General features: G+C 39.7%; 1 protein-coding gene across 1 annotated transcript; it reads left to right on the top strand.

Moving 5' to 3' along the window:
- The first annotated feature begins 1,966 nt into the window (after nt 1-1,966).
- Nucleotides 1,967-16,005, top strand: LOC145488967 (uncharacterized). Its single transcript, XM_081467832.1, has 12 exons — nt 1,967-2,464; nt 2,585-2,625; nt 2,876-3,260; nt 3,947-4,200; nt 5,270-5,378; nt 5,707-5,764; nt 6,131-6,162; nt 10,780-10,830; nt 10,982-11,123; nt 11,993-12,060; nt 12,995-13,117; nt 14,511-16,005. The coding sequence occupies exons 1-12, from the start codon at nt 2,387-2,389 to the stop codon at nt 14,592-14,594; spliced, it is 1,425 nt and encodes a 474-aa protein (XP_081323958.1). The 5' UTR covers nt 1,967-2,386; the 3' UTR covers nt 14,595-16,005.
- The last annotated feature ends 93 nt before the right edge of the window (nt 16,006-16,098 follow it).

Consider the following 16,098-nt stretch of genomic DNA (forward strand, 5'->3'; position numbering starts at 1 on the left):
GGTAAAAAGACGATTTTTTCTAGCTGAAAAAAGGCGGATTTGTACGGGTCCGCAAATGATCCCAGGACCGCAAATGATCCCGGACCGCAAATGATCCCCAAATTGAACCGCAAATGATCCCGGGCCGGAAATGATCCCCATATTGGACCGCAAATGATCCCGATCCAAAAATAAGGAATGGTATGGATTTATATCAGAGGAAGGTGAGAACATGTACAAGAATTATGAACTAAAAAAAACCTTTTATCATTTTACAAAAAAATATTCCACAGTTGCTGTTTTGTTCTTCGAAGGGTACAGATCCTTTTCACTGTCGCGCAATAAAAAAATAATAAATCGAAAACCAACCAATGGAAAAAGCTAAGAAATTGTGATGTACGCTATAGAAGATAGCTAAATAAGACACTTCTCCAAGTTTTAGGCCTGTGCGTTTCCCCAGACTTCAGATATTCGTCGTAAATGTTTCCCAGAAATTTACAGAGCCCAGAAAGAAAACGCCATGGTGGTGTACATCCGTGGTACACCAATATGGCGGCCGGAATATCGTGTAAACATCTGGAACTTACTTTGGCTTTCTGGGCGACTGATTATCACCACTAAACAAACAGGCATTTACATAAACACTTTTCCTAATGCTCTAACTTCTGAAAAGGCTCAAAATCATGAGATAAGTATATATTTTTCAACAAACTCGATCGTAGCCTTGGGTCACGCAACCTCCATAACCCTGAAATTCAAAATGCTCTGGTTTCCAAACGAAGCACGCTAACTGTAAACAGATATAAATATACCGCCTCTTATGCCTGATTAGGATAAAAACACGTCACATGAAGACGATCTATCGAATTAGAAGTGTTAGAAAAACACCTACTTGTAAGCATTCTCGAAATCCCGGTGGCGATAGTATCAAACATCTATCAAACAGCTAATTGTCAAAACGAAGCGCAAGCCTTGGCTTTGCTTGGTCATGAAGCTGAACTTCATAACTATAACTTGGAATTTTGGCTTCTTAGAATACTCAAGTAGTCATTTCCGAGGAATTAGAGCCAAAATACGACCATGGAAAAATTACAAAATAAATTTGTTCAAATTTCCAGTGCTACACACTAGGTGTTTTACAGAGTGATGAAGCGTAATTGTAGGCTTGTGGGTCTACTCAGGTGACAGCGTCTTCTGTAATAGTTGCTTCATGGTTAGATTTTAGTTTAAAACTTTAGACGAGTGGTGTTAATGGCTGATAAAATGTGATTTAACTATAACACCGAAATATCAATGTTTAACAAAGGAGGACATGTAGCGTATGTTGCACTGATCATAATTTTACTGAGAATTGCAAAGAAATGCAAGCCAAGTTGATGATTGAGTGGTGATATTCATAACATCCTAGTTAGCAACATAATTTTGACGAAAGTATGAAAAAAAGCAAGTTGTAAGCCATTATAATTATAAGATGGCTTTAATAAAAACATCGGTATTCACGTACGCCAATTCCCTATCCACACAATCCCACCATCCATGCCATTCCTTATTTTTTGATTAGGATCATTTGCGGTCCAATATGGGGATCACTTCCGGTCCGGGATCATTTGCGGTCCATTTTGGGGATCATTTGCGGTCCGGGATCATTTGCGGTCCTGGGATCATTTGCGGACCCGTACAGATTGCCAGTCCATCCACGTTTTAGCCTTGCGAGCATAAAAAGGTTAAACACATCTGAAAATTTAAAACAAGGAATTACACGTAAATAAATCATAAATATTTAATTAATTACAGAAAGAAGATGTGTATAGTAAGTAAAATTGAATAAGCAATTAATAAATAATTCGTACAAAGTTTTCTTTTTTTCACGGACGACAATATCAGCATTTGATCAGTTATTGAATTATTGTTTTTCAAAATAATATTTTTTTTCGTGAATTCGTCAGAGGCAAATAATCACTGGGAAATTCATTCTTCTGTCGAGTCAAGGTTGTATGGATACAATAATACATCTTTTAGGGAGTTATCTTAACTTTATACACTTCCAATGGAGTTTTTTAATTTCTTATTTGAAAGAGTTCGGTTTGATTTTAATTTTTTTTTCCCTTTTCCTACTCGACAATAACAAAGAAAATAAATAAAACAGACAGGATATTTAATTCAACGCGACTATCGTGTTTCTGCCCAATAAATGGTCATAAGTAAATAAGTAAATAAATGAGAAAAAGCTCGTTTTGTGTAATTAGAGACCTGCCTTGGAGGCGGAGTCCTATTCCTAGTGCCAAGGCCCCGCCGGCTGAGTGGGACAGGCGGCTCTGGGTACGAGAACAAAGATGGTGGCGCACACTCGCGTTTGTTATCGAAAACAGTATTTTTAGGTTTTTTTATTTTTTTTTTTAATTTCGTCATGGAATCATTAAGTGATGAAATTTTAGTCAGGATATTTAGCTTCTTAACGGCGCGAGATCTATGTAGGTGCTCTCAAGTAAGTGCAATCTTATAAAGTGGTACTTCATGTAAAAATTATTTTGTGCAAACCGGCCGGTCGACAGTTTATCTCAAAGCTTACCTAATTTTAGGTAAATTATTTACCTTTTCATTTTAGGTGTGTTCTGTTTGGTGTCGGCTAGCAAACGATTTTCATTTGTATCCTTTCAAACAGTGTAAATCACCTCAAGTGTTTCAGCATATCGGTATGGATTGATATGTTTACAAAATTACCAGTTGTTTAAGCTTAAAGTAAGATAGACGTGACGTGGTCCTAGTTGTCTTTTGAGTGCAGTCAAGTGTTTGTTTGCTCCAGCCCCAAGGAGCATAACTTGGCTGCGATTTTTATTCTTTTACCAAATGGAACCAAGGATTTTCCTTAATTCAACAACTACTGGGCTATTTGCAGATGGAGAAAGTTGTTTGTTAAAGCTTTTGACAAGTTTATCCTGGATCCTTCCTACTACAACCAGGTGTTCCCAACCCAGTGGAAGGAGTTGTATATATTACGGTCAAACTGGTTTAGTGGACACTGTCATGTTCAAAGTCTTCGTAAGAAAACTGTTACATCTCCACAACAAACTGAACTCACCAAAGTGGTTTGCTTAAAAATATCAAACTGTGGTCGTAGCCTCTTAGCAAGTGTCAATCAAGACTCTAAATTGGTACATTTGTGGAGTTTAATTGAGAAGAAGTCATTTCATGTTGTTTCTTGTGAAAGTGTCATTGGTTGTATAGACTTTGGAACTGAGCGCTCAAGAAATGTTTTGGCAATTGGTCTCCATAGTAACAGGGTAAGGACAATGTTGGCCTATAAAAAGGAGCACTAAATTAATATCCAGCCAGCAGTAAGTTTTGTTTATCACATGATCAGATGCACTCATGACTAATATGATCTATCACTAATGAAAGGGATAGACTCAAAGCTATTAGGAAGTCCAGAAGAACAGTATAAATTCAGATATTTATTATAGTTTAACACTTTGTCTCTTTTGGTACGTAGGTATTTAAGTTTTGTTTATCACGTGATCAGATGCACTCATGACTAATATGATCTCTCACTAATGAAAGGAATAGACTCAGAGCTATTAGGAAGTCCAGAAGAACATTATAAATTCAGATATTTATTTTAGTTTAGCACTTTGTCTCTTTTGGTACATAGGTATTTACGTAAACTTGTGCAATTTAAATGCAACTACCATTGTTGGTTGCGCCCTGGATTAATATAAAAGTACAAACACATCATTTAAGTAATAGAGGAGTCAATACATACCTTACCCCTGGTAAGACTAAGGAATATGCCCCATGAGGCAGTTAGTAGCTAAACTGGCTAAGGGTCTCATTAACTCATTAGCAAATAATAATAATACCAATACTAACAATAATTATAATTAAAACCAATATACTGCAATTTTCCATGACGTACATGATTAAATGCACTTTCAAATTATGTTAATTAATATTCACTTTCTTCTTCTAGTTCTCTCTGTGGGATTTTCAGCGAAAGGTGTTCCTCTTAAGCAAAACTAACTTATCACAAATATCAAGAGAGATCACCGGTCCAAGAAACAACAGTTTACCACCAGATACTGCTGTATGTCGAGTCAATCTTGTGGATAACAAACTTGTTACAGTTACAACACAGTGTGTCATAAAAGTATGGGAATTAGATTTCAGTCAATATGGACAAGTAACTTGTCACTGTTTACACACTCTAACAACATTCAAGCCAAGGTAAATAACTTCATGTTATATGAATACAATGTGTCCACAGTTTCAGATGATATCCACACCCATCCCAAGGAAGGTTATTGGAAATTCCAGGGTGTGGGGGGGGGGGGGGGATGGGAGATGGGGGCTAAGAGGGAGGAGGGGAGGGCTCTTTCAAAGTTACTTGTGAGAATTATGTGAAGGGTAATAAGGAAATGATGTGCCAAGCAAAACCAACGTCTTGAAAGTAACTTAATATAAAATAAAAGTTTACAAGCATTATAGTTTTTCCTGCTTGTTTGTGTGACCTGTCAAATACGACACTTAAAGGAGGTCACTCCAAAAAAACATATTTTTTGTCAACGCTAATAAAAACTTCGCCCTAAGTTTAGCCACTCACTGAAGTTTCACCCTCTAAAGGGCAGGTTTTCGTTATGAAATTTGTCTCCAAAGAAACCAGAATTCAACATTGTTGCCACCATTTTCAATAGTACTTAGCAGCCTGGCTACATTTTCGTGACGTCATTCTGCCCATGAGATTTTTCCAAATGGCTTCCGACAAGCCTTTTAACTACCACTCTGGGTTATGGCTGCTCTTGAGCCGTATTATTTTGAGCCAAACATGCTCCAAACTCCAAAAATAATAGCAGTGAAGATAGTGAAGTGGATAATCGCTTGGAAAAATACATTTTGCTGACCTTGTGAAGGATGTAAAGTCAGTTGAGGTTTTTTCCCGGCAAATTCGAGTGGGATGGAATGATGTCACATGAACACAGCCTGGCTGTCAAGTACAGTTCAAAATGGCAGCCTCCAAAGTTGCTTCTTTCAAGACAAATTTCTTCAGGATAGCAAGCATTTCAGAGGCTGAAACTTCTGGGAGCGTAAAAAACTGAATGTTTACTTGCTATAGGTGAAGACAAAAAAGTAAGCTTTATGGAGTGACCTCTTTTAGTTAAATGTGTATCACATACATGTGCTTTATTGCATAAATTGAGCACTGACAGACCCATTGCTATTAAATAAATGAAACATATAGGAATAACCAGGGTACTAATCTAAAGATGTTTTCTGTTTTGTTTATTGTTAAACATAGGTGTTCTGTATTAGACATCCAACTAAAGAGAGAACCTGATGATGCCTGGTCTGTGTCCATTTCACATGCTGCAGAAGTTTTGGAAAACTGGAATCTTATTGGTTTTCAAGTGAGCAATACATTAGTTATAATTTCATTTTCATGTCCGGCACTTCAAACTGAGAAATCTGGATTACAGCTGCACTGGGTTTGGCATCCACTTGGAAGAAAAGTAACTGTGCTTAGTTTAGGTTTTCCATTTAGGCTACCATTCACTGTAGTATGAGTTCAAATTGACATCCGGCCGGGTAGAATACAGCACTATCTTAGAGAATGGTGCGAACATAATATACACACACTAACCAGATTCAATTTTACGCAGTTTATTGAACACTTATGTTCAGTCTGTCAAATAAGGATGTGCCGTTTATACAGTTTGTGCCACTGTATTTCACCAGGCTTTGAGATTTAAAGGACAGGCACTTCTCGAGACAGGACCAGGATGCCACACTGAAGGTGATATTTGATAATAAAAAACAGAAATGATATAATTTGGATGTATATTTACACAAATTTCATAAAAATGTTCAAATGGACAGAACAATAATTAGATAAAGGTAAGAGAAAATGATAATCCCAATTGTACCAATTTCTAATACAGAATTATGATAAAAAAGCTAAATAAGAAAGGTGTGATTTTAACTTAGTCTTAAGAAACCTACCAAAGGTTGATACAGGTACACATTTTTAAGATTCTGAAGTGAACTGTTATCTGCATTTAGTGGAAATGACCTGATGACAGGTTTTCTATTTCACTGAAGTTTCTTAGCACCATTTTCACCCACAAGCTTCTTTACTCACTGGTTAGGTATTTCTTTTTAGATACACTGGAATGTGTTGAAGATGGGTGTTGTGTCCGGAAAGGTACCAAGACAACAGACATTAACGCAACATGCTTTAATACGGTCGATTCCTACAGCTAGCACAATTCCTTCCCCCGCTATCGGTCAGCGGTCAGTTAGGACTTCATGTTACTACATCTTCCTTTTTCTTTTAACTTAACTGAATGTCAATAAACACATCACCGTTTTCCAGTGTCCTAAATGAATACTAATCTTAGCATTGTTCAATAAGTCTTTCCGGTCTTCTAAGAGCTCCTCTAGGTCTAAGGCGGGTCAGCAATGGTTCAGGCTGTAAGGGCTCATTTACTGCTGGTTGGTCCTCAGGGACAGGCAGTTCTCCGTAGTCTTCTTGGCTGGCTCCAAGAGCTGAGGAGACGTCTGGGCTCCTCTCTCTTGTTGGTGCTGATTCGCGACTCTCATAGCCCTCATTCTGGGGTGAGACTGGAGGTCTTCCCTCAAGAACTCTTCGTGTCATCCTTCGGTTCCTTCTGACTTGGCCATTTGAGGTCTGTATGACTACAGACCGTGGAGATTCGTGTTGCTTAATTACTGTCCCTTCTGCTTTCAGGTCAGGAATCCAAACGCGGTCACCAGGTGACAGCTCCTCTCCCTCTACTACTCTGTGTCTCTGGTCATAACTGAATTTCAGTTTTGCTCGGTACTCCCTCTCTTTTCTTCTAATGTGATCATAGTCAGGGGTCTCTGGCTTCAGCTCATCCGGGTGACAGGGGACTCTACTACGTAGTTTCCGACCCATGCTTAATTGTGCTGGAGAGTAACCATGATGCAATGGAGTATCTCTGTAATTCAGGAGAGCCAAGTATTCGTCACTACTCTTATTTAAGACCATCTTCATAGTTTGGACCGCCCTTTCCACTTCACCGTTGGACTGGGGATATCTTGGAGATGAGGTAATGTGCTGAAACTGCCACTCAGTGGAAAAGTTGGCGAACTCGCGTGAATCAAACTGGGGGCCGTTGTCGGTAAATAAGATGTCCGGAATCCCCTGTCGACTGAAGATCCTTTTAAGCTGCAGGATAGTCTGGGAAGAGTTCACATCCTTGGACACTAGGCATATCTCTACATCTCTTGAAAAATAATCTACAGCCAGGAGGTAATGCTTATCCTTGTGCTGAAAGAAGTCTACGCCGACTCTGCTCCATGGTCGATCTGGAAATTCAGTACCTTTCATCGGCTCAATGCGTTCTCTGCGATATTTCTCACATGTGGCACAGTTTTGCACAACCTTTGTAATGTCTTGGGAGATTCCAGGCCACCACACCGAGGAGGCCGCATTCGCACGTGTTTTGGTAATCCCTTGATGACCATCATGTAGACGCCTCAATACATCCGCTCTTAACCTTGGAGGTATAATGATTCGTCGTCCTCTCAGGAGTAGCCCGCTGTGGAGGGAGATGTTGCCGCGTTCACTCCAGTATTTAGCTACTGGCCCATGGACTCTTCGTTTCTCTTCAGGCCACCCATTCTGTACATACTGCATCACAGTTTTGAGTGTGTCATCGTTCTTCAGCTCAGAACGTATCTCATCTAACCGCTGGTCAGAGGCAGGTAAAGTCACTAGTACAGCATTCACATAGCCCTCAACTTCATCATGTAGGTCGTTCCATGACTTAGAATCCTGGCCTTTACTTTCTTGTGGGGATCGAGACAATGAATCAGCTGTGTACAGGAGTTTACCAGGAACATGCGCGATGGCAAAGTCAAACCTCATGAGTCTCATCCTGAAGCGTTGTATGCGCACTGGAAGCTCGTCTATCAACTTAGTGGAAAACAACGGAATCAATGGCTTGTGATCTGTTTCTACTTTAAATCTCATTCCGATCAAGAATTCTGCCCAGTGTTCAAGTGCCCATGTGATAGCCAAAGCCTCTTTGTCGATTTGGGCATAACGACGTTCTGTCTCGGTCATTGATCTGCTTGCATAGGCCACTGGCCTCATCTCGCCGGATGGCTGCTTCTGCATAAGGACTGCACCAAGTCCAAAACTGCTGGCATCAGATGAGACCATGGTCTCCTTTTCCGGATCATACAGTGCAAGAACTTGCTCGGATGCCATGTCTGCTTTCAGCTGTTGAAAGGCTTCTTGTTGGGCTGGGCCCCATACCCAAGCACTCTCCTTCTTGAGTAAGTCTCTTAAGGGTTTCGTCTTCTCAGCCAGGTTTGGGCAGAACTTCATTAGGTGGTTGACCAGTCCTAAAAAACGTCTCAGGCTTGCAATGTCCTGGGGTTCTACCATGTCAGTGATAGCTTTAACCTTTGAGGGATCTTTCCTGATTCCTTCACTGTCAATGATTTGGCCCAAGTATTGCAACCTGGTTTGAGAGAATAAACACTTCTCAAGGTTGAGCGTCAGTTTCCTCTCCACCAGCCTGTCCAGGACTTCCTTAAGTCGCTGATCATGTTCCGCTTGGTTTCTCCCGATGACTAGAATATCGTCCATGCGGCACTTGACCCCCTCTATTCCAGAGAGCTCTTTATCCATCCTCTTCTGGAAATATTCGGGCGCCGATGATATGCCAAAAGGAAGACGCTTGAACATGTAACGGCCAAAGGGCGTAATAAAGGTAGTTAGCTTGGCACTTTCTGGGTTTAAGACTATCTGGTGGAACCCTGAGTTAGCATCGAGTTTGGAGAATACCGATCCTTCTGTGAGGCTTCCCAGTGTCTCTTCAACTGTTGGCATTTGATAGACTTCTCGGCGGACTGCTTGGTTAAGCCTTGTAAGGTCAACACATATCCTTACTCTTCCGTCGGCCTTTGGCACTACCACAATCGGCGAACACCATTCTGTCGGCTCGTCTATTGGTTCAATAACGTCCAGTTGCTCCATACGTTTGATCTCCTCCTGCACTTTCTTCATAAGTGGCAGTGGTATTCGCCTGGGAGTGGTCAGACAAAAGGGTGTGGCCCCTTCCTTCAGATGAATTGTATGCTCACCCTCCAGTTTGCCAAGGCCTTGGAAGAGCGTCGGGTACTGCTTGACAATGTCCTCCTTTGTCCCTGATCGGAGTGGATGGTTATCAGGCATCTGATTGACAGCTTTGACACTGTACGTCCCAGGAATTTCATGGATAAGGCCAAGACTTCGGATGGCAGGTACCCCAAGAAGCAGCTTGGATGCCCCTCTAACCACGTACACTCGTTCTTTAATGACTGTTTCAGCTAGGGAGAGGTTCATGACTGCACATCCAAGGGTCACCAGAGGAACATCCCCTGCTCCGACAAGTTCTCTGTCAGATTTTGAAAGCGTCCCATATGACGACTTGTAGATGGCCTCAGGCATCACAGACACTTGTGCTCCTGTGTCAATGCACCATGTCAGCATGTCTTGGTCTTGGATCTTGAGCTTGACATGCCATCCGGGGTCGGACCTCCCAGTTTGAGGGTTTGCAACTGGTTCTGCCATGGAAGTATTGGAACAAGTGGGTGCGGTAACCCCTCCCACGAATGTGGGGCTAAAGGCATCCTCAGTTTCGAGAACTTGGTTGACTGTTTTTACAGGTACACTCTTGCATATGACAGGGAAATGTCCCATTTTATTGCACTTGCTGCATCGTGTATCCGCAGCTGGGCAGTTCCTCCTTCCAGGAGGATGTCGGCGGTTGCAATAACCACAGTTCCGGCCACTCGTTTGGAAGGGCTTCCTCTTAGAGTCTTGCTGGGTCCTTTGCTCTGTATCTTGATCAGGGATACGGTCTGGCCTGTTCCCTCGCGGTGTGACACTCTCAATCTCTGAGGTTTTTGATTCTTGTAACTCACGTTTTGTTGCTTCCTTCAAAGACAGGATTTTCACTGCCTTTTCGAGTGAAAGGGCTGCTCCTTCGTCATAGAGTTTAAGCTTGTAGGTGTCTTCCTTGCAGGAAAAGGTGAGTTTGTCTCTAACTGCTTGCTCATAGAAATCGGCTGGAAACTTGCACTCGGCGGCTCTTTCTTTGACAGTCACGACCCACGAATCAAGGGTCTGTGTCGGCTCTCGTTTAAGGTGAACCCAAAATTTCTCTCGCAGCATGAGTTGAGGGTCTCGTTTTTGAAAGTATTCATCAAACTTTGCCATAACGGTCGCGTAGTTGTCGGGATTTTCGGCTGGAAGTTTTTCTTCTCCTCCGGCGGGGTCGTCACGCTCGGGTAAGAAGATGAAATTTGAGTAAATTTCCAAACACGGCTCGCCGATGTGGTTTGATAGCAGCCCCACTTTCATTTCATCAGGTTTCTTTGCAGCTCCAATTGCCTTGAGGTAAATTTCGAATTTTTGTTTCCATTTCCCCCACGAATGAGCGGGATTTCCCGTCGAAATTTCCAGCGGTACCGGCGGTCTGGCAAATGACACACTTTCCGCCATCTTGTTTGAAACCACGTGTAGAATTCGCGTGCAGTTTGACGGGTCAATTCTTCTATTCAATCCGTTCCTCCAACTGGTTTGATCTCAGCAGCTGTAGGCTAGTAGGACGATCTCGCTTCTGACACCATGTTGTGTCCGGAAAGGTACCAAGACAACAGACATTAACGCAACATGCTTTAATACGGTCGATTCCTACAGCTAGCACAATTCCTTCCCCCGCTATCGGTCAGCGGTCAGTTAGGACTTCATGTTACTACAATGGGGATGAGGATGAAAGTTGTTCCAACACTTTTAAAACATGGATGTTACCACAAAAAGAGGTTTGAATAAATTTTATTGTTTTCTTGTTTTCTAATTATATTTGCTGACCAGTTTGATGTAATGGAGCAAAGTAACAGAATTAACAGTTATTTTACTACAGTAACTATTAATTACTATAATTTATCATTATTGTTGTGGACATTGTTTCAGCAAATGGGCAGCAGAACATCTGTGTCTTGCCTTTCTATCAGTCCTTGCACAAAGGTAGTCACTTCTGGTCAAAATGATAACACCATTTCACTCTGGGATACTGCTACTCAATGCCGTAAACACATTCTGTTTGGACACACAGGTGCTGACAGGTGTCACATGACTGTTAATAATCATGTTCTACTGTATATACTGGAAGGAACTTGTTGCACTTATGGTATAGCTTGTAGGTTTAAAGCTGAAATTTTGAAGTACATGGCACATGAACCAGTTTAAAGTCAGCATCTCTGTAGGTTAAGATGTAGTTGGATCAGAGATGGTTTTTGAAGCCTGAAAAGAGAAACAAAACCTTGCAAGAAAGAAAGTCTTGACTAATAACAGGGAATAAGTTGTAGTAGAGAGATTAGTTGTTCTCAAGACACAAGTTAATCAAAAATAAGAAAAACCATTCCAGTTATCAACATATGATTGTTGTGATTTTAGTTTAAAAACTGGTTAAGAAACTTTTGACACAGTGTTGTATGTAGGGACACATAAATGAAGGGGTGCTTGTTAAGTCTGCATACAAGCCAAGTGGCCCATCAGGTCGGAGCTTATCCAGGTTTCTGTAGCATGAAGTGACTAGGAGTAGTTCTACTCCTCCCTGGATGGGATGATAGTCCATTGCAGGGTTACGTACACCCCAGCATTAAGGTTGCCGGTACCCATTTATATACCTTGGTGGAGCTCTAGAGGCACTGTGAGAGTAAAGTGTCTTGCCCAATAACACAACACAATGTCCCTGGCCAGGGCTCAAACCCAGACCACTCGATCAGGAGACTAGTGCACTAACCATGAGACCACTTTCCTGTAGGGACACATATAATGCACTTAGAGGTAATAATAATTCAGGCAGTTTTCGAGGTTGCAGCTGGGGTTATTAAATTGATTATATTAGCAGATGTTCATTACAACTTGAGATGATTGCACACGTTTTGCTCACTGGTAGTAAATGTATATTTTTCTTAACAGGTGCTGTGACATGTACAGATGTAGATATGCACAAGATTGTGAGTGGATCTAATGATAGGACTGTCAAGGTAATGTCCCTTTTCATTTTCAGTGCTTTCTGTAACTGTCAGGGCAAGAGTTACTTGCCCACTTGTAGTCCAGTATATTTTCAGTTTGTTCCTTGAAGTATTTTTTGGAAGGCTGTAAATTGAAGACAACTAATTGAGAAAGTAATTACATGATAGATAACATCTATTTATAGCTAATAGAGGTAAAAGCTAGAAACATGCTAGTCAGAGCTAAGAATTAAACCAATAAAAATCCCAAAAATATTCAAACTGTCAAGAATAAATAAATTTTAAAGTGGTTCAACATTTTGATATCATCGTGGACATCATCGAGAAATTAAAGTCATATTATTAGTCATGATTACATTACATGCTCAAAGTTCACTTCCAAGCCTCGTTGATGCTGAATTTTCTGAACTTTTTGTTACCTTAATGTTCTTTTCATGTAGGTATTCTCTTCACCTTTGGGACTATGTTCCTGAAAAAAAAATACAATTATTTGCATCTTCAAACTGAGGTTTGGTAGTGATTTTTGCTGGTCTGATGTCATCATGCATCAGGGCTATATTGAGAAAAAGTGTGAATTGTTCACTACTCCAAAGGTGTTGTTTAACAAGTTTGAATGTTTCATATATGAGATGTTTTATACAAAAAAGAGCTGAGCTATCACTCGATGTGCAGAGTGATTCAATTTGCAAAAACATTCTAAGCTAGTTTTTCTTATACACACCTGAACTAATGCTGATTTTAACAACTTTATTGACCTCCAATTCATGATAATGATGTAGATTACTTATCAAATGCTTGACAGAATAAACAAAAGCTGTCAGTAAGTACAAAATGTATAGTCTCTGGCTCTTGAGGTTAATATAATATTGAAATCAGGATACAATAGATTGACTGTTTAAGACTGTAGGGGGTTTTTGCTCCTTATCACATTGGATCTTTCTCCCAGGTGTGGTCCTTAGAGAGCGGTGATTGTCAGTTGACACTTCCTGGTGATCATTCCTCTGGTGTGTCAAGTGTTACTTTCAATGACCAGTGGGTTATTAGTGGTGACAACTCAGGCGAAATCAAGGTATTGTACATACTGCTTAGATGACACACAAAACAGTTAACCACTAGGTTTAGGCTACACATGTCACTGTAAAAGTGTGCAGTGAATTCTTATAGGCCATATTAGTTTGGTGCCGTCAAGAAAGTGCAACATCAAACCTGTCTTTAATACATACTGGTAACCTGAGGTGGGAAACTATTAACAGAGTAGAAACAGATTGACAGATTGACTAACCCCAACCCTATGTGGTTTCTGTGATCTTGGTGTCCGTCTATAATCTTGTCACTTATTGAATGTTTTGTCAATTTGGCTACTGAATAATTGGCAATTAAGGTGGCTTACTACAGTTTTGATGGATTATAATAGCCCAATTTCTAACTCTTTTGAAAAATATTCTGAGATGTTTTTCCTTTCTCTATTTAGTGTTTGCTTCAGTCTTATGCCGTTCTATGTGAAATTTGAACAATTAAACATCAACAAATGGCCAAAATGAACAACCAAGTATCTGAGGAGAGACTGGGAACTACCTCAAAATTTCAGGAATAAGAAATTGGCTCTGATTTAACATTCATGCAAAGTAAAATGAAAATCTGTAAGACAGATTTTTCGCAAAGTAAGAAAATGTGAAATCAAAAATAGCTCAAAATTTGTCCTACAGATTTTTTAAAAATTTTCACTCTAAACCTGATTCGCCCTTACAAATCAACTGTGAAAATTCATCATGGGTTGTACGGTACATATTTGAGCACTCCTCGATCAAAGACTAGCTTTTACAGCCTTAGACAAGAATTGAATTGTGCATGCCCTTTATTTAAGCGGGCGCTCATGTGATCCCATGTATTGCGTGCCAGAAAGCAGGAGTAAATTAGAACTCTTTTACTGGTTGTTTCTCAACTTTTTTTGCCATGATATTTTTGGGCCCTAGGCTTAAACACATGTTTGAACGGAGTTGGAAACTATTGCTATGTATACCGAAGTGCCTTTAAAGTGCTGAAGTGGTTTTCGTTTCTTCGTCGGGTTACTTGCGTCATTTGTGCACGCGCGATTAATACTGACATCTGGCAGGCAATCATAGCACACACTACTGAGTCTCCGAAAAACTGTAGTAAACCACCTTAAAAGTAATAATTTTGATTTGCTGTCTCAGAACATTTTTATTTTCCATCTATAATTGGCATGACAACTTCTTTCAAATAATTCAGAACTAAAACACTTTTTGTTTTCTTCTTTGCAAAGTTTTCTGATATAAGAAAACCTATCAAGTCCTCTGTAATTAGTTAACCTTGGATGTGATTTAAGGGTGATAAAGCAAACCTCAGTGCTGATAATTATCACTTCACACCTAGCCTCACTCAAGTTATGAGAATTTTTCTTTTTTTTTAAAAAAAACAATGTTTTTGTTCTCAATCTGCAGGTGTGGGATTTTGCTGTAAATAGTCTGTCAATATTACAGAGTCTAGACTTACCATCAGGAATGGATCAACAACACAGATTTTGACATGACACAGAATTGTCAATAAAGATAGGAATACATAATAATTGTATTTATTTTATTTGGTCTCTTTCACACTCTTACATGTTGGTACTTTATTGTAGATTAAATTAACATTATTTGCATTTTTTTAAGACTGCTTTTTAGCCAAAAAAACATATTGATAGTATAACACACATGTTTATAGAATTCCAGATTTTTAGCAAAATAATGCTGTCAATTCTTTGCCCCAAAGGTATAATAATTATCTTGTACACTTTATTGTCAAGGGCTATGATGTTTTTGTTGTTCTTGTAAATGTTTGTTTTCTTCCTTTCCACTCATCTATTGGGGAAACATTAATTTATCATCAGAAAAGGGTATTGAGCAACAGGTCACATTTTCTGAGGAGGTGAATAGGTGAAATTACACCTTTCTATACACATTTGTGATTAAGGGTACTACCCATTTTCAAGTTCTTTTTGTTGCAGCCTTTAATGATATTTATTCCTAGTGCTATTTCCTTATGCACTGTTTTTACATTATCAGTTTATTAAATTTGTTTTTATCTCCAACATCTGATACATTGAATGCTGTGTTTTCTCCAAAAGCCCCAAATTAGGGAGCTTAAGTGACCAGAACATCACCAAACAAAAGGTTAAATGAGGAAAACAATAGCTGCGTTTGTGCATTGTATAACCTTTGTACATTTCTTTGCTGTCCTCTGCAAAAGAAGAAATTCAATGTGAAATGACTAAGTTCTGTGTAGCCTGAGTTAAACAAACGACCATGGCTAATTTTTTGTATTTCCATTTGGAATTGAACATTGTTGGTGCATATTTAGCTTGAGCATGTTTTAGAGCCATTGGTGTACTGAACAGGTCTAGACAGTTGCAAATTTCGCTGGTAAAGCATACCCGTATATTCATTTTTTACTGGGTGTCGTCCTCAGTGTAGCCGTCATTGTTGCTTAAGCTCCCTATTATGTTGTGACAACATTGTAACTATTGCTACCAAGATGTAATGGCAGAGCCAGAGAAATTCAATTGTGGGGAGGGAGGGAAGGGAAAGAACCTTGAGCCATATCTTGTTGGAAAGAGACTGGAGAAGGAAAGGAGGAACCTTGTTTTTTAAGGCGGTGGTTGTGCAAAATACAAAATAAGGTGGCACCCTAGCCCGTTGCTTAGATCCACTACCAACTTTTACCTTGCTCAGATTGATAAAAGATGAGATGGATATTTGTAGACAAATATCTAAAATCTAAAACATGGAAATGTGTCCCTGTATGCCAATCTTTTTCCTCATTTATTTATGCTGCCTTGTAGATTTAGGAAGAGTCTTAAGCATAGCTTACCTTGCAACACTTTGCATTTTAGTGGCATAATTTTCATGCATTGCACTTCAAATGAAGACATTCGTTACTCGCGTCATCCTCATTGAAGTGATATGGGGGCACAACATTAGTCTCCACATCTTATTTTGTAATATATTATGGGAAGGGAAGGTGGATAGAATTACTAGATGAAAAATG

Source organism: Orbicella franksi, chromosome 6 (genome assembly GCF_964199315.1).
Source record: "Orbicella franksi chromosome 6, jaOrbFran1.1, whole genome shotgun sequence".
In the NCBI taxonomy this organism is placed as follows: domain Eukaryota; kingdom Metazoa; phylum Cnidaria; class Anthozoa; order Scleractinia; family Merulinidae; genus Orbicella; species Orbicella franksi.

Bases quoted from the DNA above. Each gene is read 5' to 3' on its own strand.
- LOC145488967 (XM_081467832.1), top strand. From the start codon at position 2,387: ATGGAATCATTAAGTGATGAAATTTTAGTCAGGATATTTAGCTTCTTA. The intron at 4,201-5,269 runs GTAAATAACTTC...TGTTAAACATAG, and splicing joins CTAACAACATTCAAGCCAAG to GTGTTCTGTATTAGACATCC. The intron at 5,379-5,706 runs GTGAGCAATACA...GTATTTCACCAG, and splicing joins GGAATCTTATTGGTTTTCAA to GCTTTGAGATTTAAAGGACA.